Source organism: Antedon bifida, chromosome 1 (assembly GCF_963402885.1).
Source record: "Antedon bifida chromosome 1, ecAntBifi1.1, whole genome shotgun sequence".
In the NCBI taxonomy this organism is placed as follows: domain Eukaryota; kingdom Metazoa; phylum Echinodermata; class Crinoidea; order Comatulida; family Antedonidae; genus Antedon; species Antedon bifida.
This window is the reverse complement of record NC_136226.1, coordinates 11791726-11816291: the sequence shown is the minus strand read 5'-3', so window position 1 is coordinate 11816291 and position 24566 is coordinate 11791726. Positions and strand designations below refer to the sequence as shown.

Genomic DNA, 24566 nt, shown 5'->3' with positions numbered 1-24566 from the left:
TTTTAAAATAGTCCTTGGATAGAATTGTTTGGTATAGAAAACACAACCAATCATAAAGAATATTTCTTTTTAAAGGCATTTAATAACATCAGAGTAATATTTCAGTTCTTTTATGAGAAGGCTGTAATTTACATAATAATCCAATTAGCATAATACTACTCAATTAGCATAATCAGTCACACATATTAGCCTAATAATTTGTAAGAATACAGACGACCATGACCATAAAAATAGTTGGTTGGTTTATTACTAGTGCCTATTATAATTGCATAACCATCACATAATTTGCATAATCTTTTTAAATAGCACTATTTACAGGAATATCAACTGTTGCTACGACTTTTATTTATTTAGGATAAATTATTTCATTAAAAAAAAATAAACCTGTTAGGATTCGTATTAACTGTGTATTATGTACTGCTTTTTGCGAAGTATTTTTAAACATTTTATCAAATTTTAAATATTAAATGTTATACAGTACTAAATTAGGTTATTCTTTAATATTATTTTAAAATATTAATTGAATTAGCAATATAAAGTTTTAATTAAAGAAACTGCTTGTGGCTAACTCGTTAAAAGTAGGTCAAAATATCTATAATCAATGAATAGTACTATACCATATGTCAAATCAAGACAGGATTTATTACATTTCAACATTAGGTGGTTAACTCATAAAATAGAATTTTAAAAGTAGCATTTTTTTTGTAATTTTTCAGACATGCTGTAACCAAGGTAACTATAAAAGCTGGGAGCATTTTTTGAAATGATTGCTTGTGAATCTGGTCAGAATCAGTGACTATTGCTAATGGAAGTTTCTAGCCTAAAGACATTTAGGCAAACTAATAAATTAAATATGCACCATAATGATGAACAATTTCCTTTTACAAGTTTCTATTAGGCATTCCTCTCAGATAAGACTCATGAAAAAAAAACCATAATGTTAGGTAATTTAAAAATAGAATTTACCACAGAGGAGATACTGATAGACGTTATAAAGCCACTAAATCATGTTCCCACTAGCCACGCTACGCATCCAACTCAACATAAGAAAATGCCATTCCAATAATTGTGTTTTCCCCTTTTTTCTGCATAAAATCAAACCTGTTTATTGCCGTAAAATCGACATGGTTTATCCCGCATACTTGGATAAACGCTGTGTTTTACATTGTCTTGCCTTGGCTCGTGCATGAAATCAAATTCCCGTAGCGATGTTTGCAGCACTATAGCATCGTCGGTTCCCACTTGTGATTATGCAATACAGCACGTTACATCAATACCTCGCTGCGTTGCGTTCTGGTGTGAACAACACTTTACATATTATAAAAAAGTATCTCATGATTTAGGAAAACCATTCACAAAAAAAAAATCTAATGCTGGACAATCGACAAACAGACTTAAGATAGTTTGAGGGAATTAAACTCGATTTGGCCTCCTTTTCAATATTAATTCATTTAAAGACTAATTAATAAAATGTCAGCCACAAATTACAATGTTATATTGTCTTCATTAATATTTTTTGGAGGAGACACTGTACTTGATAGTGAGAGATTAATTTCTTGGTTATAAAGTAAAGAACCATCAAGAGTTTGCTGTCTAAAATATTAGTTTAGGTAAGATTTCTTTAAAGATTTTAGTAGGCATAAAGAACAAAATTATACTGTTTTAAAATTAGTTTTTTAAATTTAAAAACAAATTCTGTAGGCACACAGCCAAGGATTGCCAAGAGTGAAAGCTGGGAGGTAGAAATTCATCTCTTTGGGAGTGGTGTTGAACTTGGTGTGTGAAAAATTCCTCACATCTGGAAGGATTTGGACCCAGGATTGAGGGATTGGAAGCTGAGTATCAAAACTATCAAGCTACAACTCCACTGTTGGTTGCAGTGCATTCAAAACACATTTGAAGATACATAGATTATTTCTCAGAAGAATTTCTACTGAAGTTCCTACCACAATAGTTAAAAGAGACAATAGTAAAAGAAACATAGCATGGATTCTTAAACAAAATGGCTGTACAAAAAAAAACAGACTTAAAGTAGTTATAAAACAATACTTACCATTGTTTTAATTTGTAAGAAGGAAATATTACACAACAACAATTAGTACTTTATCGTGAGAGTGTGACGCAATGAATAATTGGTGAAAAGTGTTTGTCATACACTTAATTTGAACTCATCAATGCAGAGATTCTCATATCCCAATAATGAAACAACATACCCACATTTGATTGAAACAAATCAATGAATTTCAATCAAGAACAGAAAAATATGATAATTGAGTCTAGACTTTCAGCAATTTGATCCATTTGTCCTAACATGAATCGTCATAGTTTCTCAGTAACATACTTCCGTTTATATAATTATTTAAGTACATTCAGGCTGGTGAAAAGTGTACAGGTTCTTTACAGGTTCATGAAACTGAGTAGAAAGCTTTTGTTTCAGGATGGTACAGCAAATGATAATTTTATACAAAAGATTATTAACCTTTGCATACCTAGTAATACCTAGAGCGGATCCAAAATCCCTAAATTACGCAAATTGTAATGCAAAAGATAGAACATCAAATTAAGCTCGGCCTCTCATTTCGCCATTTTTAGGCCCTTCCTCCTCCCCCAACTCCCCCTATTTCAAAATCCTGGATCCGCCACTGTACACTGTTTCATTTATTGTCTTGACTGTATTTGCTTGATTAAAAAATCATCCTTTTATACCGTCCCAAATTAAAACTTGCTATCAAACTGCTGTATGATATGTGTGTAGTTAGTTTAGTTAGTGTTGGCTAGAAAAAAATTGCACAATCAACTAGTAAGAAACAAACTAATAATTCAAATTTTAAGCTCTACACTATCAAACTTTATGTGACATAAACATGTGATATGCCAATGATGATGTCCTATTACTACCATATTTTGGCACTTCACACTTTTTTTGTCAAACTAGTATTATAGTGTAGACATAGCTTAAAATATCATCAACCATTATTACCATCAATTAATAATTTCTTTAGATATTTTAACTACTGTGAGCCTTTTGCAATTGAAATGTATTTGGAACAATATTATTATATAAATTTCATCTTTGTGTTTTTAAATGGTATATCATTATCAACCTGTAATTTGTGCTTTGCACTGTTGGTTGTAAGGATAAAGAATACGCAAGTTTCTAATGTTCTTGAAAAAGAAAAAAATTGCATTAATTATATTATATAACATGTGATGAAATCTGTTCAATTTTAAGAGAATATTTTAAGTCAGGTATTTGTGATAGTAAATTCTTCCTCCTACTCATTTTGACAAAATGTACTACATTTAAAAAAAAAAAAGAACCAAAACTAGTTGGCTGTCACAGAGAAATGATAGAGAGATTTATGATACTATGTATGTTAAAAAACAAACCACTTTCAATTGTTAAAACTCAGTCAGCAGTTTCCAATTTAAAGGGGTAGGGCAGGGTCTTCCAAGATGACATAACAAAGTACAGTAAAACTGAATTAAAGTATGGCACATGATGGGCAAGAAGTAGAGAGACGACATAATAGCCCCTTTTAAGAGGGAGAACATTAAACCTTATTAAATAACGATGATAGTCTTTATATTTTACTCGCATTTTATAGTGTCACAATGAACTTAACCATGATTGAATATCTGTATTAGCGCGATTACCTAAATAAAAAGTATTACTCGGTTGCCTATTTAAAGAGTATTAATATATCTATTATATGAACATTTGCCTGAATAATTGGATTTCATTCGTGACACATAGATTTAGCCCACGCAGTAACTAGCTTAAATATGCATTTTATGCGAGTCAATTCGACTGACTAATTTCTTTAATTTTAAAAAGGGGGTTAAATTGTTGATGATGATAATTTCTGAAAATGTCATTACGACCAAATTATTATACTGTAAAGGTTCTCAGATGCTTAGCATTAACATTTAACTTAAAGTTGTACAAAAAATCTTGTTTTGAAAAGACAAAATTGCTTAAAGGTATAAAAATGAATGGGCCTGTACAGTTATATATAGCAGCGCTAAATTATGAGTGAAGAAAGGTGTAACTTCCGAATCAATAATTAATTCAGAATAACGTGTACCTCTTTCAATAAATGAATATGGCATACGCCATAAGATAAATGCTTCTAGTCTTTGTGCCTACATAGTCAATTACACTGGCAACCAATGTACGTAATATTTATAATGAAACTGAATATAGAAAACCAATTATGCTTATATCCAAACAAATAATTGAAGTTGAATTGGGTATTTCTAATGGGATTAGGCCTACTTATAGATTAAAATAACTATTGAAAATGATGATACATTCTTGGAACAAATATAAAGGTATTTTTCTAAAGCTCTGTCTACATTATCAAACTGTATGTGACAAAAAAATGTGATATGCTAATATATGGACATTTTAATGTCATATCACTACTGTATTTGGGTATATCACTACCATATTTGGGCACATCACACCTTTGAATCCTGTATGAAAAAGTCTAACTCAAGTATACATGTTTTGAATATGATATTATATTTTGTGATTATTTTAAATATCAAGAGACTTTATAAAGATTTAAAACTAGGTCTTAATGATTTTATAAAAATACATCAAAAAGAATTATTAAAAAAATCTCGGAAAATCGGCATCTATTTTAGTAAACAATGGTATGCCGGGCACTTTTCAAGCACCAAATTGCATTGAGAAAAATGCTTTGCAAATAAATTTTTCTCTTTTAGTTAACCATAAAGGGCCATTAAATTAGAGTCCAAACGGTAAATTCCCGAATTTGATTTGATTTTTTTGTATATCCAAAAAAATCTGGCGAAATTGCACCTTTAGCGGGAGACGGAAGATCACTCAGATCGGTAATCTCACATGATTATCAGGAGAATTGGGAGGTCTGATATTGCCTTTGTATAAGATAAACCTCATAGATATAACCATAACCTAGACTTAATTAAACGACAGTAATCTGATATCACACTTGTGATCTCAATTACAACATAAACTACTTTGCTAACCACTACAAAACCATAACAACGCTGATGTATGTGAAATAGTTATCATAAATCAGTTGTTTTTCGTAATCTACAGTGATTGAAACACAATTATAATTATATACAATTGGCCACTGGAATATGATAATGAACAACATCAATTTGTCAACGTACAAATAATCGTCACGTTTTCTGTATTATTAATTACTGTAACAGATGAAATTGGTTGACACAGCTTGTAGTGGTGTAGGTTCTTGGCAGCAAGTTTGGGTGTTCCAATCTGAACCTGTATGATTGAAAAATTACTAGCACCCACAAATAAAAACAAGGTTTGTTCTTCAAATGTTCAAAATTGAAATGACCCACGACCCACCTAGGACGCCAGGGCCTAGAAACCATCAAACCTGTATTGAGAATCCGAGAGGGAAGAGACGACACACGTCCCAATATGCTGTAGTTACTGTATGGTCATCGATTGTCATACGTCTTAATCCAAAGGTCCCTAATATTATTTAACAAATTAGAAATCAAATACCTATTTACGGAGGCCATACCCAGCTGCTTAAAGAACAGTGCTATACAGTGAACATGAGTAAATATCTTAATTGAAGCTGGCCATCCTAAACAAAATTCATATTGGTCAACTTATGCTTGGCTGATTTTTAATAATGACAAATAATCAAAGATATTCTGGAAAGTAGAAAATAATTGATGGTTTCTTGATGATAGTCAGGTAGAAGAATTCTGAAGGAGACATCAAGAATAGATAGACGCCAGTTGAGTAAGACATATTTTGTGTATTTAGGTATGATATAAATGTAACAAATCATTCAACCCGTAAAAAATAAATAATTACCAGTATATCACTGTTTGTTAAATTACAAAAAACATACATATATATTTTGTTATAAATTGTGGACAGTAAACTATAGGATCTTCTAGTACTGTAGCTACAGTAATTTACTTAATATTAATAATGAGGTATACTTAAGGTGAATGTCCCCACCCACCTTTGCCCAGTAAAATTACACCCAAGGCGTATAGAAAAATCTAAAAATCAATATTACAAAGATACTTGTAATAAAGTGCCAACGCATTTCTTACTATCGTAGTTAACCTAATAAACCATTTGAATGATAAAAGTCATGATTCAGAATGATGAATTATTATTTATAATCAAGACGAACTAAACAATTTGCTGACAATTAGGAACGAATGAAAGTGATCACTTTTGAATCTGTACAGGGGTAATGCCAAGGATTCAGAACACTTCAACAACCTATTTGATCATATTCAATGATTAAGTTTTATTATCATATATTTTCTCACCTCAGCATTACCGCAATTTTTTATATTTCATATTTTAAAATTTGATTTGAATCGATTGATGTCTAATAATCATCAACACATGGTGAATAATAAAATTGTAAAATACAGAGACCGTTTTTAAAATGTTACATTTATACTGTATCTAAGCAAATACAGCTGCTTGTGCATATAGATGTACAGTACAAAAATTATTCAGCTTCCTAAGCAATTATGTAAATTACATTCATGGTGAACTGAATTCTCATGAATAGTGAGATATAATATGTTTTAATGCTCCGATGTATCTGTGCTACTGTTATATGATTCCCATTATCAATGATATCATATCATACCATTATATAAATCCAAAGGCAAATTACTGAAAAAAATGATAATGCTGTGGGTATCAGTGGCTGGATCTCAATGGAGAAATGATGAAATAAAATAAGCAAAAAGCTAAATCAAAACGATAAAGTTAAAATGCCATAAAAATTAGCAGAGCTTTCGTGTAACACTAGTCCTTCATCAGTGCAAGTTATCATTATATTATACATACTATTTTTTAATTTGAAAGTAACATTTTCTAAGGAATGGAAGAGAAATTCAGTAGAACCCCAATTAAGGGACATTACAGTACAAACAAACACCTTTAAAATGTTTTAATTTTGTGATTTGTTGGCTGTTGAACTTCTGTTTCTTTTCATATTTCAATTAACTTCAGGCTAAGTGGTTTTCACTTTCCATTGTTATAATGCATACATACACTGTCGTAGCTAGATTATAATTTATGTGTCCTTATAGAATTTCATTTTGACGTAATACTTGATTAAACGATATCGTTAGCATTACAGAATAATTCTAAAGGAATATTTCTACATGAAAGTGACACATATTAAGAAATATTTATTCTTAAAATTATTCTTTATAAAAAATTGACATATGAAATTTTAAGCTTTCACATTGGGTTTCATGTACAAAACCATGAGGTTTATACTGTATATCTTACAGTAAAACTGAATATTGAATATATTTCTCATTAGAGAGAACTGAAATATAGTAACACACATTTTAAATTATATATTTTTCTCTCCTTTATAGTTTTTCTTTTCCTTTTAAGTTAATAGTTAGCTTTTCGATTTTCAATGAGCTACAGTATGACCTACAGTATGACCTATGCAAATTATGTCGTTGGTTGGTCAGTATCTGAGACCAGGTTCCATCAAATCTGTGTTGAGAAAATAAGAATTCGAAAACATGTCGCAACGTCCCTGTATGCGTATAATGAATCAACATAACATAACATAGTTCTCATGTAGGTTTTTGCAAATAGTGAAAGCATCCAGTATCATTCAACTCTACCACTACATACAATAAATGTCTTTTCTGCATCATTGAGTAATTTGTAGCTCCATTATAAGATCAATATATGATGCTAGCCAAAAGCATAGCTACCACCACACTGTAAGCATTCAATTTAATCATCAACATCATGCCAATATGAACTGAACGATGATGAGGACTGAGTCATCTTTATCTACTAAAGCTAGGCCTGATATATTACAACATGATGCTAAAATGAAACGAATGATGATAGGGACTGAGTCATCTTTATCTACTGACGCTAGGCCTGATATATATATATATATATAGTATTACAAATTTCTCGCCTTTGTAATGATTACTAATGCTTTAAATATGAACTCTAAACACATATAATCAATGAATAATTCTGCATTAATTCTCCCTTCTATAGCAGAAATGACAGTTGTTGTACAGTATCAATGTCTAAACATTTTTGTATTAGGTATTGGATCTCTGGCTTTCTATGTCAATTCCTTAAAACCTGTACTATAACTTTTATTTTGTGGACTATTTTTTATTTCATCGCAATAATGTGTATTAGTTTATTATATCATAAAGTTTTAGTAACAGTAAAGAGAGAACAAAACTAATACATGATCTACTGTAACTAGAGGCCACAATTTTAAAATTAAAAAAGTTCATAGTAAATCGAAACACAGACAGAAATTCTTTTCAATATCTGCAGTAAATGATTGGAATAGTTTGCCATATCATATAGTAAATGCATCCTCTATCAATAATTTTAAAACCCATCTTGAAACACACTGGAAAACCCACAACCTAAAGTTTGAGCCATATAACCAAGATGTTCAAAGAGGGACTCACAAACCTTAACAGGTTTATAGTCTAAAGGTCAAGGTAAATCAAGGTAAGGTAAAGCAAAAAGCAAAGACAAAACACAGCAAGAGAGAAATACTGTTGAAAAAAAACCCACATTATTGATTCCTAATGAGCAATGGTACCATAAGATAAAAAATAAAAATTGTATTACAATGTTCTTGGCAAACATTATAACAACCGACTAGTACTTAAATAATATTGATTGTGAGAAGCTACTTATAATGCATATCATTTAGCGTCACATTCCTTACGACACTACGAAACAGTAGAGCAAAGGTGCGATTTAGTGAAAGAGCACAGAGAACGAAAATCAATGAGTCAGTTGTAATACTTATTGCTGTATGTGTAGTAATTCTATTAGCTTTCTTAGTTCGTTTGTACTGCGCACTTCAATGTAATTATGCGGAATCGCTCTGCTGACTGTGCTAACACAAAGACTACTTTGCATCAAACATCATCAACGTGAATGTGAATGTTGTAGATTAGTATATCAATCATTACCATTAATATCCATAATACTAAAAGCATTTTTCAACCTAATTTCATACAAAGATGTATTACTTACTTGTATTATCAATCAGCTTCTCCATTATTTTTTAAATTAATATTTAATATCTTTTTTTATATTTGTATATTTTATGTAACCTAATCTGCATATGAAATAACCTATGATTGTATTAGTATGCAGCACCTAGAAGGCCATGTGACAAATTTCACAGAAACTTTTATTTTCGTATCATACAGCAGCTCTCCCTCAAGAGAGCATGGGCTATTGTTAGTTTATCCAGGTAAGCTAGGCACAAAATAGACAATAATAATAATTATTTTTAAGCTCTCCGTATTTCACAATCTAAGTTAGATCCACTACTGAGAATGCCAATTTAAATTTGAGCGTATACTTTAAGTTTACTATTTTGTAATCTTGTAAATCTTATTAGAGTTCACATGACAGCTTTTTCATTACTGTCAATTTATAGATGTCAACCCTCTGTTTATGAATATGCTGGTATATTGTGAACTATACAGTAGGATTATATATCCCAGTCTCTATTATCAAAATGTCATATCCACTCAGCTGTGTTTAAATTCTGTATAATTTTACGGAAATTAAAATTTTATTTTGCATGCATATCACAAGAGTATAATCATGTCATATATTGTCATTTTTTTTAAAAATAATTTTGAAAACAGAAAGACAGAGAGACACAAACCACACAATCTTTTCGTGCGAATTGGTTGAACATTTGATGAAAAGCATCAACACCTATTTATTAGGCAAAATCCATGTCATCTCAATTTAATTGAGTATAAAATAAGCTTTAAATCTAAATATATTATTCTAAAGTTAGAAAAACATTTCAGTTGACCTGGAAAGATGATAAATTATAATATTTAAAGAGATAATCTGAAAGTTAAACTACAAATGAGAAATATTACACCACAAAACATTTCATGTAATTTATCGGTATAATTATCATTAAGACTAACCTACTTTTGGCAAATGATGATGGCAATACCGATAACACATCGGCGATACATATTTTCTATTGTGTTGATTTCTGAATTACTGTACTAAGCTTTAGGAAGAAAAATAGCAGCAATATTTAATTTGTTGGAGTCTACCATTTAAACACTGCTAAATTTGTTTAAATGCTCCATGTTTTAACTGTAGGAAGGAGGCACACATTCAAAAGTGGTTTTGCAGCAGGGGTTGATTCTATATGCAGCATCTTGAGATGAAGATGCTGGTGCAGTGGTGGTACCCCGTCTCCTGTGCCTACTACAACACTAAATGAATAAAAACTAAATAAAATCAAAATAGTATATCAAATAACCATTTATTGAATTTAACAAAGCAAATTTACCTCCTTAACAACAAACCGTGTCAAGATCTTGCCCTGTTCAGAGGATGACAGTAGCTGCTGGTGGTTAGTTGAGTTGTGTTGGCTCAGTCACTAAAATAACAGGAGGCTTGGCATCAGACGTAAAAAGTCAACTGTCAACATTACGATAATAGGTGGCGCTATTATAGATTTCTTTATCTTCAGACAAGTGTTTCTTTTTTGTGCAGTAATTATACAAAATTTGAAATGAAAATACGCAGTTTCAAATTGACTGGACTGGACACGATTATTTTCAAAACTGTCACCACCATACGATGGTCATCACCACCACTAATGTAGCATCAGCACTAATAATATAATGTCGTTATATCACTAATAAACCTAATTAGTATTATCTTCATAATCATTGACGTCATTATAATCATTGACGTCGTTATCCTGCCCAAAAAATGAAATATAAATAAAATACATTCATTAATCAATTAAAAAACTAAACTACATTTGTTGGGAAAAGACAGTTTTGACACCATTTTATATGACGGACAACAGTTAAAGTTGGTTCTTTAGCTGTATCAAAATACCTATAATAATTAAAATTACCCGTATTTTAAAGATTACGAAGGAAATTATAAGATTAAACAAACAATTTTGTTCCAACAAAGTTTCTTTTTGAGAGGGAATAAGCTAGCATATATACATTTTACTTACATTGTAGAGAACACTTTAAGTTTGCACACAATCACGATTAGGCCTATCAAATCGTGTAGAGCGTTAATTATCGACCTTATTTCCTATTTTAAATAATGCATAGTATTTACAATATCTACAGTTTTCTACAAAAAATGCATGCATATTACCAATCCCCTCCTTCGTCTTTACCGAAAGATCCATTATCATAGGCCTCATCCCCCTCCCCCATCTTTACCGAAGGATCCATTATTATAGGCCTACCAACCCCTCCCCCATCTTTACCGAAGGATCCACTATAATAGGCCTACCATCCCCCTCCCGTCTTTACTGCTGAAAGATCCATTATCATAGGCCTACCATCCATCTCCCCCATCTTTACTGAAGGATCCATTATTATAGGCCTCATTCCCCTCCCCCATCTTTACCGAAGGATCCATTATCATAGGCCTACCATCCCTCTCCCCCATCTTTACCGAAGGATCCATTATTATAGGCCTACCATCCCTCTCCCCCATCTTTACCGAAGGATCCATTATTATAGGCCTACCAACCCCCTCCCCCATCTTTACCGAAGGATCCACTATAATAGGCCTACCATCCCCCCCCCCCCCCCCCCCGTCTTTACTGCTGAAGGATCCAGCATCATAGGTCTACTAATGAATCTTGGTAATTTTCCTTTATTTCTTATCCATTTAGATTATTAAGCATACATGAGATTTCTGGCGAACATGCTTCTTTTTAAACTGAAAGAGAAAATTAAATTTATATAATTTGGACAACGGTTGGAAGCAGTTTTCAAACGATTATATTTATGATAAAGTAGACACAATATTAGTGATGGTATATGAATGTTGGTGATGCTGATGATGATGCGTTTGAGAGATAAGACAACAATGATTGATAAAGGTGATAAAGATAATGAACTGAAAAATAATTACCTGCATAAGATCATCAAAAGGAGTTTTATTCATGTTTTCCGGAACCGATAGCCCCTGTAAAAGCAAGCAAATAATTATCACAATGCAATTAGGTATGTTAAGAATTGGCTCGGAGTAGACCTACAAAGAAATGAAATGACCGGCATTCTCAAAAACCGGTACAAACTTTGGATACACACTCGAACTATACCATCGTAAAAGGATTTGGCATTTTCGAAAAATCGTGGTAATGCAGCATTATTGAAAGTGACAAGAAAGTAGTTCCGGCTCTTTACCTTAGTCCTATCTTCTTCCATTCGGACGTCTAATACATCTACAACTGTAGGTAGATGTTCTATTGCATAGTCTTTGGCTGTATAACGTGTTGTATTCCATTCTTCAAGAGTCGGCGTCTGCTCCCAAACCTTAAAACCAAACATACACAGGTACTGGTTACAGACCTAACCCTTATAAAATCATCAATACTCCAATTTTTCCTTGGTTGAAATAGCGGTTTTCATGATCAAAATAGTACCAATACACAAACTCCCAAGACCAATCTCTGCAGTGTTAAAATCAAATTATGTTGCAGTATATTTGGTGACGTATGTGAAATGAAACAAAGTCTACTGACCTCTAAAACGTAGCCGACATCTGCATTTTCTTGAAGTAATAATAATGAAAGATCAAGATTCTTATTCCTGATTGCTACCATCAGCAAGGAGTACCCATCTTCCGTCTATAATGTTAAAATTAATATTGTTATTAAACCAGAAAAAGAATAATTATGTGACAAGTTATGAAACGTCCTCTTTCCGTTAAAAATTGATCTTTCAATCATTTGAACCAAATAGTATAAAAGAAGTGTCATTTTGAAGTCAAAGTATTCTTAGAAAATATTTCGATATAGAAGAAAAGATAGATAGATCAAACGTTGTTTTTGTTTGTTTTGTTTATATATTTAGCCAAATTGTCAAGGTTCCATAAGCGAATTCCTTCACTATGGTGGCAATCTTGTCAATCAAGACACACATACACAAGATGCTCTACTACATGATTTTCATTATTATAACATATACCAATGTATATTTAATTAAGCTAATATAAAAATAGATATTTCATTCTTCAATATCTGGCCAATATAACAACTCAATGACTGTTACGTTTTTCATAAACATCGTTTAAAAACCATTTAGTCGACCATTTAGCCTGCCCCCTCCAGGACTAAAAAAATCGATCAAAATCCGTCTCGATTTAGTCGAGGTTGGCCTGAATTAGTTGTCGATTTAGTTGAAGTTCGGTTTATGAATTAAAATTACGTCATTTTTCATTTTTTCGAACTATACGACTAAAGTCCGGTTTAAGAATACGGGCGAAAGTCTTATTACAAGTCTTTGGGAGTACTGTAGAATTCGTCATTAGACAATTTGACAATTCTGAACCCTTGTTATTATCATACCGTTACGTTGACATCTCCGCCTTGCTTTAGAAGACTCTGTACTAAGAATTGGTTTCCATCTTGAACCGCTGTTCGAATATTCTATGGGAAAAATGAATTTCTTGAGGAATATAATATGCAATCTGCTGAAAACATCCAAAGAAGGCAGGAAAAGCAAAGCAAAAAAAAAAAAAAAAAAAAAAAAAATATATACAGTGCTTTATAACTATTTTAACAAACTGAAACAATTTGCATACTGTCTAAGAAATGGTTATAACAGAATAATGTCTTTAAATGTGTTCCCAACAAACGGACAAACATGCAGATACTATATTAGTAATATTAATTATTCCCTTCATTTAATAATTTAGCAAAACGGGATAATAATAAAACGGGTGTTAAATATATTGCATATTTATATAAGGTAAGGTAAATCTTCTTACAGTATTGAGTATAACTTTGTTTTGTAGAAGTTCACACAACTCGACCAATCCTTCTTCACTTGCATAATCTTTGGCTGTTTTGAACTGGATAACACCTTCAGTAATCTACAAATGTAATAAATCTTAATTTTACAGAAAAGAACATATACATATCGGGGCAACATCTTCTTTATTGCCTTTGATTGATGACGATAACGATAGTATAATATTATAGTGTGTTACCTCTTCATGTCTAATGCTGATATCAGCTCCTAATTCTAAAAGTTTCTTCGCCATTTCTGTTTGATTTTCTTGAATAGCCAACACAAGTAATGTTGTTCCATCCTAATAATTAAGAAAAAAGTGCATGGATTCATAGTTAACATTAACAAACGGGCGCCGTTTGATGGCAGCATTCGACACGAAGGGAACCTGCGCGCAATTCAGTCCAGTAGGCTGCAAGTCGCAGGCTATTCCCCATTTACAATTACATTAAAACATCCTCATTACCACATATAAAGAGAGGGATCTGACATGCACTCGTGGAGCCCAATGCTAAAGTGTATAGTAATTATAATACAAAATACAGAAGTGCAACCCCATTATTTTATTTGTTTACATTTATTCATAATCTTCTGACAGATGGAACTTAACTTCAACTGGAAATACTGACGAAGAAAGAAGAGACGATTTTCATGAAACTGAAATGATCGTAAATATTAATAGGTCTACTATATATATTTAAAAAAAAATAAAAAGATATTAGGTTCCATTTGAAAGTGATACACCACTGTTAGCTGTATTCAAATACAATTTAGCATTGGGAAATATGAGGATCCACCAGGTCTAAGTTGTAGAATTCCACTGCAGCCCAATGTTAAAAATGCAGGCCTACTTAAAACAACACATAAATGAAGCATTATACAATACAATGTATACAGTATTATAATATCCTCCATTTCATGAAAATCAGTATTTTCATCGTCAAGCAGCACCTATCATCTGCCATAATCCTTATATCATTATCATACATTTTACAAAACAATTATCAACATCATATTTTACATACGCGCGCAAGACTCACATTTCCAGGTACCGTTTAATAAACAACATTGCATTGTTACATGGAATTATGCTTATTACCAAAGAGGAAGAAGAAATGAATGACCTCTGACATTTCGGATACTAGACTTTCCTTTGTGAATTCTATAATTTGGATGAATTCAATAATATATAATAATATGAGCATTATGAGTTGTATTATTTTCACAATGAAAGGATAGAGAGAAGAATAATATACAAGTTACAATGTCCACGATGACTGACTGAATATCAAAAGCGATATTTGATTTCTATTATAGTACTATAGGTCCGCATTATAATTAATCAGTTTCATTACTAAGATACATGATCATGCTTTACATCCAAACAATATTAAACATTATAAAGCAGATAAATAATGGGTTATTTGTATGTAGACATAGACGAAGTTGGTCTAATGCTTTTTAAAATTTTTATTTAATCGGTAAATATAAACTTTTCTGCCCTTTGTTACTATCGAAAGTTCTATCAAAGCTTGAAATAAAAGAAAACAATGGAAGCCAATGTAAATGATACAGATATAATAAAAATATAATTTGTAGAAATATTCAATTCAATGTATTCACATTTATTATTATATGAGTATATCATAATGACAACAATAACTAGGCCCCTCGTTAGAAGCGAAAGTTGGTCGCATGAGTCAATGAGTCACGTAACATCTAAGAAAATTAAATGACAATTTTTATTTTAACTCTTACAAGTGCATCTCTGTTCATTATGCAATTAATTAATGTAATACTAAGGAGAGAAGCATATTTTCGAAGTGAGGTGGTAAACTCATATTTCTGAATTTGTACCATGGAGGAAAAATGTTTTCCTCTATGATTGTATCATGTCAAATTAAGATCACCGGCCTTACAAATTTCAATCTTTAATTAACTTATAAAACAAATTTTTAATCGATACAATCCATTTTAAAAACGAATATAATTAATTGAAAGATTATCACCATGACAACTTGCATTTTTTCATTATCCTACACGATGGCATTATTGTACTCCGATGATAAATAGCCCGATATGTAATTTAAAACTTATTTGTATTAAATAATGACAATACAGTATTACATAATTTGAAATATATTAGATGCAATCATATTTGTTTAAAAAAATAGGATAGGCCTAGAAAACTCGATATAGCACAGAATGTCTTTATAATTCGGTTGGACTGCATTCTCTCTTGCACTAATCTCTATAAACCCCTCATTCCGTGTTACCATAGATTTCATAACTATTATTGAGGGTTAAACAACCCCCATAAAATGACGGTCGTCGCTCTAAAACAACATGAGCTGGATAGGTGAAAAGAACAACATTTCCCTCATTACTCTTTAACTCTTTAACGTTCCCAATCTCTCTTGGACCATAAGCGGACAACCAGACTTACTTTTGTTGTGTCAACATCGGCACCTTCGTTTACAAGTCTCTCTACAGTTTCCAAATCACCCGACATTACGGCGTTCCATATCTCCTTTAAATACAGTAGATACATATTTTTATTACAGTATTATTATTACTTCATGTATTTAATTTACAATCCTTACCATATCTATGTTAATTTATTCACACATTATAGGTAACAGGTTGTTTTTGTTCTTTGTTTATAATTATATTTTATATTTATTCAGTGCCTAATGAAAAAGCCGTCCATATGTGGTTTACATTGTAATTAAAATTAAGTGTTTTATTAATATTTTTGAACTGGAAAGGCCAGAGCGACATCAAAAAATGTTTTCAAAATTATTTATTGAAGCTTTTGTCATTAAAACTCGTTTAATAGTCAATAAAGAAACATTACTTAAAGCAGAACACTATATAGTGATGACAAGTATGCTAGTCGAACCTAGTTTCGTTTCTTCTCTATGTACTGTATGATGTTCACCCTTCCATTTACAGATTCGAGTTCAAAAATAATAATAAAAAATAATAATTTTAATTACAATTTAAACCACATATGGACGGCTTTTGCATTAGGCACTGAATAAATATATACCGATTTCGTTCCGGAGTCGACATAAATGTTTGGGGTCGCATTATTTCAAAAAATATTATATTCAAGAACACTGAAACAGGCACCGGTATGAATGATGACCTGGATATATATTCGTTTACAGGATTAACATTCACTCTAAAAACGAGTACACTGATGCTAAATGTTTTTATAGACCTAACTAATTCCTACAATGTTTTTACAGACCTAACTAATTCCTACATTCATTATAAATACGTTAAAGAGATTAAAAACGATGTCAGTGTAGATGTGAGAGGTGGGTTATATAAAGTGTGGAATTCCAGAATATCAACTTTAAAGATACAGAATCAAATTGTAAGATATTCGTGCCTCAGTTGTTATATTGGAACCCCCAGCTCGGGTGGGTAGGCGCTGGATCCTGGTGAAGACCCAAAACGAAAACATTATTAATAGTCTACCCAGCGAAGAGTGCAATTATTTATGGTGACTTACCGACTTTAATTCAGTTTGGTCCTTTTCTATGCTGGTCTTTCTTGAACGATGTTTCTTTACTATCCTTTATAAGTGAAAAAGAAAAGAGAAGACATGAATAAATTATTCATTGGTATTTATTCATAAAACAAAAACATTAAGATGTGGCAGTAAATACATACCAATAAATAAATGATCTTTATCAGCATATTAATGTAATAACTAAATTAAATATGTATTATTACAATTATTTAGATACTCTAATTGTATTGGCTGTGCATTATTTCGTGATCAGGCTAATCAGGGTTGGTGTATTATATCCATTCTGTAACTATTAAGATCAAGCCAAGCGTCTAAACACCGAAATTTAAGACGAATATTTGTCAACAATGAGACGTAAGATATCGTAGTGTTTCAGTCATTTGTAACGAAAGACTCATTGAATATTGAATACAAAAAAATGATCAATGAAATTAGTGAAACAGTCGGATAATGTTACTCGGATGAATTTATTAACGTAGCAAAAATATACCTTTATACAGTATATCATAATAAATATGCGTAATAGACAAAATGTCTCCGTATATTCTAAAAGCTATAATGCATTGGTATTGTCATGGAAGAATAAGTAAAACTAACATTTGGAAATAAGGAAAACGAACTGTACGTTCTTAATTTTGTCAGTGATATTTTATTGATAAATCATCGTATAAGTTTTTACTAAATAATATCAAGAACCAATTCCCTCATGATGATAAATAGGCCTATACCGTAATAAATATAACTCGGTAAAAGTTGTTCATTCAAATAACAATGTTTAACTTGCATACACAAACGTATGCCATAGTTGAGATTTAATAATTCCTCCCTGGCAGAGCACTGAGAGTAACACTACATTAGTTACTTACCGTATTGGTTTTCCTTGTGCATACATCGTTCTGTTAAATACATTAACTTAGGCCAAATAACATTCTGCATTTCAAACACAAGTAAACACAAGTAAATCCCTTCTTTTGACTGCAAAAAATGCTTACCTTCCAGGAAATATGGGCCTAGTTCAACGACTTATAAAACTTGCTTGAAACAAAACCAACGTGTGTATATCACGTCGAAGAAAATATGATCTAAAGAAATGTTCCGCATGGTTTGACAACTGTTGGGCACAAGCACATTCATTGTTCTCCGTTTATGTATTATCCCTTAAAAAATTAGCGTTATATCCATGACAGTTTCCATGACAACGGAACACGAGGCTTATTGTTGCTGCATTGGTAGTCAAGGGTTTTTGATAGTGAAAGGAGAAGTGAATAGAGAACCAGGCAAATTGATAACTTGTTATTAATCAAAGAAATTGACAAATTTGAAATATACATTGTTCCTTACAAATTTATTTAGTGATACAAAACACTGCATACGAATACGAATCATTTTTATTGCAATTTAAAATCATAAATTGAAGTTCAACATTCATAAAATATTGGCCACAAAAAACAAACTGAAGTAAAAAGTAGATTACATACACAAACACTAAAAAATACACGAACAAATAAATGCAATTACTTAATCGTTTAAGCAGAATTAATTAGGTATAGAAAAATTACATTAATTACATATATAATTGAAGAGAATTTGTATATACAATTATTAAGATATAAATTTTAAAATTACATAATACATTCAGTAATTTAAAAATCATTATAAATTAAAATGGCATTATTACTATTAAAGAAATATTTATAGTATAAAATAACCGATCACCAGTTAATAATGAACCGCTTTGTTGTAACATTAGGCCTCCACAAACCGATTCTTAAGACATTTCATAAAAGTATTCTAATCTATTCTTCAATTACTAATCCCATATACTCTCATTTGGGCTTTAAGTACGGTATGGATTAGAAGTACACAGCAAAATGGCATTCAACCTCCATTGGATATTTATAAAAAAACAGTTATGTTCAGGCTGCCATTTAACCGGTTATTTAAAATTATCGTTTCTACCGACGATCGAGATTGGGGGTTGTTACTTGAGTTATTTGCTGACAGCATAAAATACATATGAGATTTTACTAATATTCAAACATCAAAAAGAGCTTTTTACAACTTGATCTTAAATAATTCGATAAGAAATAAATTATCCAAGTATGGTACACTAATTATGAACTTTAGACCTACTTAAAGTACCTAATATTTTATACAAAATTAATCTAAATATGTCCTAACAGACAAATAAAAACGTTGATATTACAGATATTTCTGACACTATGACCTAGGCCTACACTACAAACAAGCTGCAAGGTTTTTTCTATTATTCAAAGTTGAAGCAAAGGCACTACAGAACAATAACTTAAAACAAACCTCTAAGCATTGACACATTAGGCCTAATTAAGATTCGCAAACTTTATACAGTATTTTATCTATAGCGTATCGTTCAATTGCACCTACCTACTATTTTATATGTATTTGAATTATGATGCTTAACAAGCGTATTATCTGTACTTTTATTTGTTTGCACATTTGTAAAGAATTGTGCCTCTGCTGCAAAAGAGAAACACATCATTTATTATTGTTATTATAATAATATCTTCTACGGACACGTTTAACTCTATAAATAAGCCTAAATTAGTTTCAATTATAATCACATTGAATGTTTCTTGACTAAAAAGCAAAATTCTAAACGAGAAATATACAAAGTATATGAATAAATACAGATCATAGTTTCCAATACAATATATAACGTTCTTTAATTAGGAGCCCATCGTTCACACTGGATTTTAAGTGTTCGCCGACTCAACGTAAGCAAATTGCAATTCTACTAGTGTACATCACACAGACATTTAACTGATTAGATTACGATAACTGTATTATTATACTACAGTAGTTCACTTTTACCAGCAATCTTCTCTCGTCATAATTGTGTATAATTATTATTCCGTTCGAATGCAGACGACATTTCTAATAATCGGCAACCTAAAAAAAAAAAAAACATTATATAATTAGGCGTAAGCACATTAAAACATACTGCAATATACTAATTTTTATTCGAAATTAATCTATTTTAACAAGTACAATATCAACTTACGGGATAGTTTGCATTTTCGAAGGTTCGTACATTTGGCCGCTTGATACTAACCTGAAAGATAAGGAATAGGATAACATTCGACTTGTTTACATTAGTTGTGTTCGATTCTCTGGCTGAACTAGAACCGGGATCTCTAAATACAATAATGAAGGTGCTCATTTACAGCCGAGAAATCGGAATTGGGAACCAACAGATTAAATACCTAAGGTACTTACTGGCTCCTTCATTTTTGACAACAACTCTGGACTCCAAAGGGTATTTTCTTCATAGTAAACCATATCGTCATTAGGATCAAACACCTCTGTCTTATCTTTCTCTTGCTTTTTCGATTTCTTTTCACTCTTTCTTTTTTCCTTCTTTTTCCCGCTACTTTTACTTTTGCCCTGTTGGTCACTGATAAACACCGGGGCGGGTTTCTGTTCGTCGTCTGTATTCATCTCATCGTCTGAATTTTTCTCTTCTGGTGGGAATATGCTATCATGACCATTTGCGATTCTGTTGCTATAGTATGGCTCGGCGGGGGCAGATGGCTGGAAGTATGAGAAGGGGCGGTCTCTTGATATAGGTTCCATATCATCATCTCCAATATATGCTGGATTTTTCATTCCATTTATTAATCCTATGTGTGATTGATAATGGTTATCATCTTTATATGCAGAAATTCTATGAGATAAAATAACAGTAGTTTTTGTTAGATTCATTACATTTTAAATATTACGAATTCAATTAAAACAGTGAATGATACCACCGGAATTACATCAATAAAAACACCATTTTATCATTAATGACAAACTTATGACCTACCGAATGTAGATATTGAACTGTTTAAATCAACCAGAGGTCTTTAGTTTCTGACTTTATTGATGTTTTTTTTAAGCAATTCAAATTATTTGTTTATAAAATATATCCGTATATTGCCAAATTGTATCTTTAATTAATTTTATCAAATTACTGAAAAATGACAATGCTGTGGATATCAGTGGCTGGATCTCATTGGAGATACAAATTAAATAAGCAAAGAGCTAAATTAAAACGATAAAATAAAACAGCCAATAAGAATTATTGCAGAGCTTTTGGGCCCTTCTTAAGTTTTTAATTAATCAAATAATTGTATTTATTTTTATTTTCTGGCAATTTTCACACTTTCGTTCAGTACAATATATATGTCATTTACTTGCAATTCGTTTCTTAAGCTCTGTCTACACTATAAACTATAGTTTAACAAAAAAAAGTGTGATGTTCCCAAATATTGTAGTGATATGACATCATCGTGTCCAAGATGGGCACATAGAGTTTGATAGTGTAGAGCTCTAGTAAATTGATATACAATCAAGATATCGTTACATTAACCTACATGAGTGTTATTAATTTGTCAGTGACTATATCTAAAAGACAATATATATTTAATATATAATTGAATATGACTAACAATTAGCAAATATAGTTACTTACATTGAGTTATCTTCAGCATCGTCATCGTCATCTTTTCTTCTCTTACAAGAGATAAACACAAGTAAAACGATCAATAGCAAAAACAGAGCGCCTCCAATTGCAAGACCAACTATCAACCACAATTTGTTTATTGGAAAGGCGCATTCATTTCCGATGTACCATTTATCTTTTTCATTTTGGCATGAAAATTCCGTACAATTGTTGCCATAGTAAGCCTTTTTACCAACTGTATTACATTCTGTATTATTGCATTGATCACCAATGTAGCGGAACTTCTCATTTTCAAAACAACTACAAATAAAAAAAAAAAAAAAAAAACATGTTTAAAAATAGCTTATTTCTCAATTTTTACAGGGGTGCCTCTTTTTTCTTTTTTGAAATGGATGTTCTTGAATCATTTAGGGATATAGCATTGACAGATACATTAAAAATATAGCAGGCACGAAGGGTGATGATGAAATAGGGTTTGAAATGGCTGACCCCTAGACATCGGCCGGTGTAAACAAAATCAGTTCTTTTTTATTTTACTTTTTTCTTTGTTTTTTTCTCATTTAGCCAATTCATTGATTTTAATAATTATAAAAAGAAACTAAACATTTTGTTTCTGAAAACCTATCTTATAAATACCTGCATTTTATTTGTTGTTTTACTTTATCGTGAGAACAATTTCCATTACCAGAGCACCAGTCAGTTTCACACAACGATTCACACATCGCGCGGCTTTTGTTACAAGATAAATAGTACAAATCTGGACATGTGTAGTATTTCTCGGTGCAAGTAGCTAGTTAGTAGAAATATTTTGTACAAGATATAGTGACACATAATAATAATATATTTTATTTCATTCAGAACAAAAAAATCACTAATATAGGATAAACAAGAAAGTACCAAAATGCCAACTTATTTCCATTTTTGTTTTAAATAATGATAGCAACAATATTAGATAGGCCTATGTTAAAGAATAAAAATCTGCAACGGTGAAAAAGTATAAAGTCAATAAACCTATATTATAGACGATTGGGTTTCCACGGTATTTTCTAATCCGATTGGTTACTTATCTCAACACAAGCCAATGGGATAATTATCTCAATTGAAATACAAATATTATTTTATTTAGGCAACAAAAAACCGGAAATGTATTAATAGTGTTCTTAAAACCAGTGTGGTTTTCAAATATTAAAACCTTCCCAGATACTGTATGTATTTTGATATCCCATTAGCATAGGGGTGCGTACACTAGCGAAAATGATCTGCCACATTCTTTAACATAAAAAAACATTGTTCAAAAGTCTATTCGGACACAAATAAAACACAAAATAATCCTAAACAAGAATGGTATATTCCACTCATTTAAAATTGTTCTTACTTATGAACTTCCAATAAATAAAATCTAAAATAAACACTAACCTATAGGAGACACACTACTGGAATTTCTATAAAAAGTAATGTTCCCATACTCTGTGCCATTCACAAATACATCATCAAGGAATGTTTTAGTGTTAATTTCACCCTCTACTTCTGCGTATAGATATTGAACAACGTGATCAACGATCATATTGGTGGAATTTGTCTCAGCACTTGTAAATTCAAGTAGAAACGTATTCGACCTAAATGTAAATGATCATAATGTTATTTATACTGTTTATACTGATTAATAAACAAAGAATCATTTAGAAACAATAGAAGCAGTAGAGCGGTCGCAATGCCAGCATGGGTAGAATTAGCAGTAACAGCAAGAAAATACAGTAATGCTTAATTATGAATATGCCTAATATTAATAATAGTATGTAATAACTTGAAGAATTAACCATTTTTTAATATCCGTGATAGTCAATCCAGAATACGCATTTGGTTTATATTCTCTGTACTCTTTAGAAAACTGTGAACAGTAAAAATAATAGATATTATGTGGAGACTGTGTGATCTGTAGTCTTGGGTTGGAGTCGAATATTCAGTACATCTGAGTAGAAAATACATAAATGTACTTGTTTCAGATTAATAACTATATGTTAATTATAAGAATACTAATGTATATGAACATTATACTAAATAACATATTTCCAACTAACCGTATTGATGAAATCTTTAACAAATGCAGGGCAATTTTCTATTGAAGGAGTTGCGGAACAATTTTCATTTACATTCTTAGCAGTTACTACCATTTCAACGTTTATATCAAGTATTGCATCTGTAAGAATCAGATATTTTAACGTATGATTATTTATGTGTGCTTTATGAGTACGAAAATAATCATCGTCAACATCATCATCATCATCATTGTAATAATAATAATAATAATTATCATAATTATTGAACAGATATAATTACCTTCGTTTAACCGTGCATCTTCGAATGACAGTGTTGGAACAGGCTCTTTCGACGTCGATAATGGTGTAGAAGATTTTGTTGTCTTATGATTATCTTTGGTAGTTGACAAATTTTCAACTGTAATAGGCCCTACCGTCGTTGATGATGAAGCGTCCGGTGAAGATGAACTAGATGATTCAGTCATCGTATATGTGATATCTGTGACATCTTCATTTGTCGTAGGTTCTATCGTCGTTGACGAACCAGCGTCCGGTGAAGATGAACTAGATGATTCAGTCATCGTATATGTGATATCTGTGACATCTTCATTTGTCGTAGGTTCTATCGTCGTTGACGAACCAG

General features: G+C 31.3%; 2 protein-coding genes across 4 annotated transcripts in view; both read right to left on the bottom strand.

Moving 5' to 3' along the window:
* LOC144842383 (uncharacterized) overlaps window positions 1-11226 on the bottom strand; it is a 36779-nt gene extending 25553 nt beyond the window's left edge. For all 3 annotated transcript variants that reach the window (XR_013612118.1, XM_078698834.1, XM_078698840.1), the window contains exon 1: window positions 10371-11226. The gene's annotated coding sequence lies outside the window, so the exon portion shown is untranslated. The remainder of the gene's footprint in view (window positions 1-10370) is intronic.
* A 425-nt stretch (window positions 11227-11651) lies between these two features.
* LOC144836879 (ankyrin repeat domain-containing protein 22-like) lies at window positions 11652-18454 on the bottom strand. The gene is made up of 10 exons (XM_078691829.1): window positions 18271-18454; window positions 17384-17447; window positions 16307-16390; window positions 14060-14161; window positions 13838-13942; window positions 13416-13496; window positions 12591-12695; window positions 12253-12381; window positions 11978-12031; window positions 11652-11782 (listed from the first exon to the last, which is right to left on the bottom strand). The coding sequence occupies exons 1-10, from the start codon at window positions 18294-18296 to the stop codon at window positions 11732-11734; spliced, it is 801 nt and encodes a 266-aa protein (XP_078547955.1). The 5' UTR covers window positions 18297-18454; the 3' UTR covers window positions 11652-11731.
* Between the last annotated feature and the right edge of the window lie 6112 nt (window positions 18455-24566).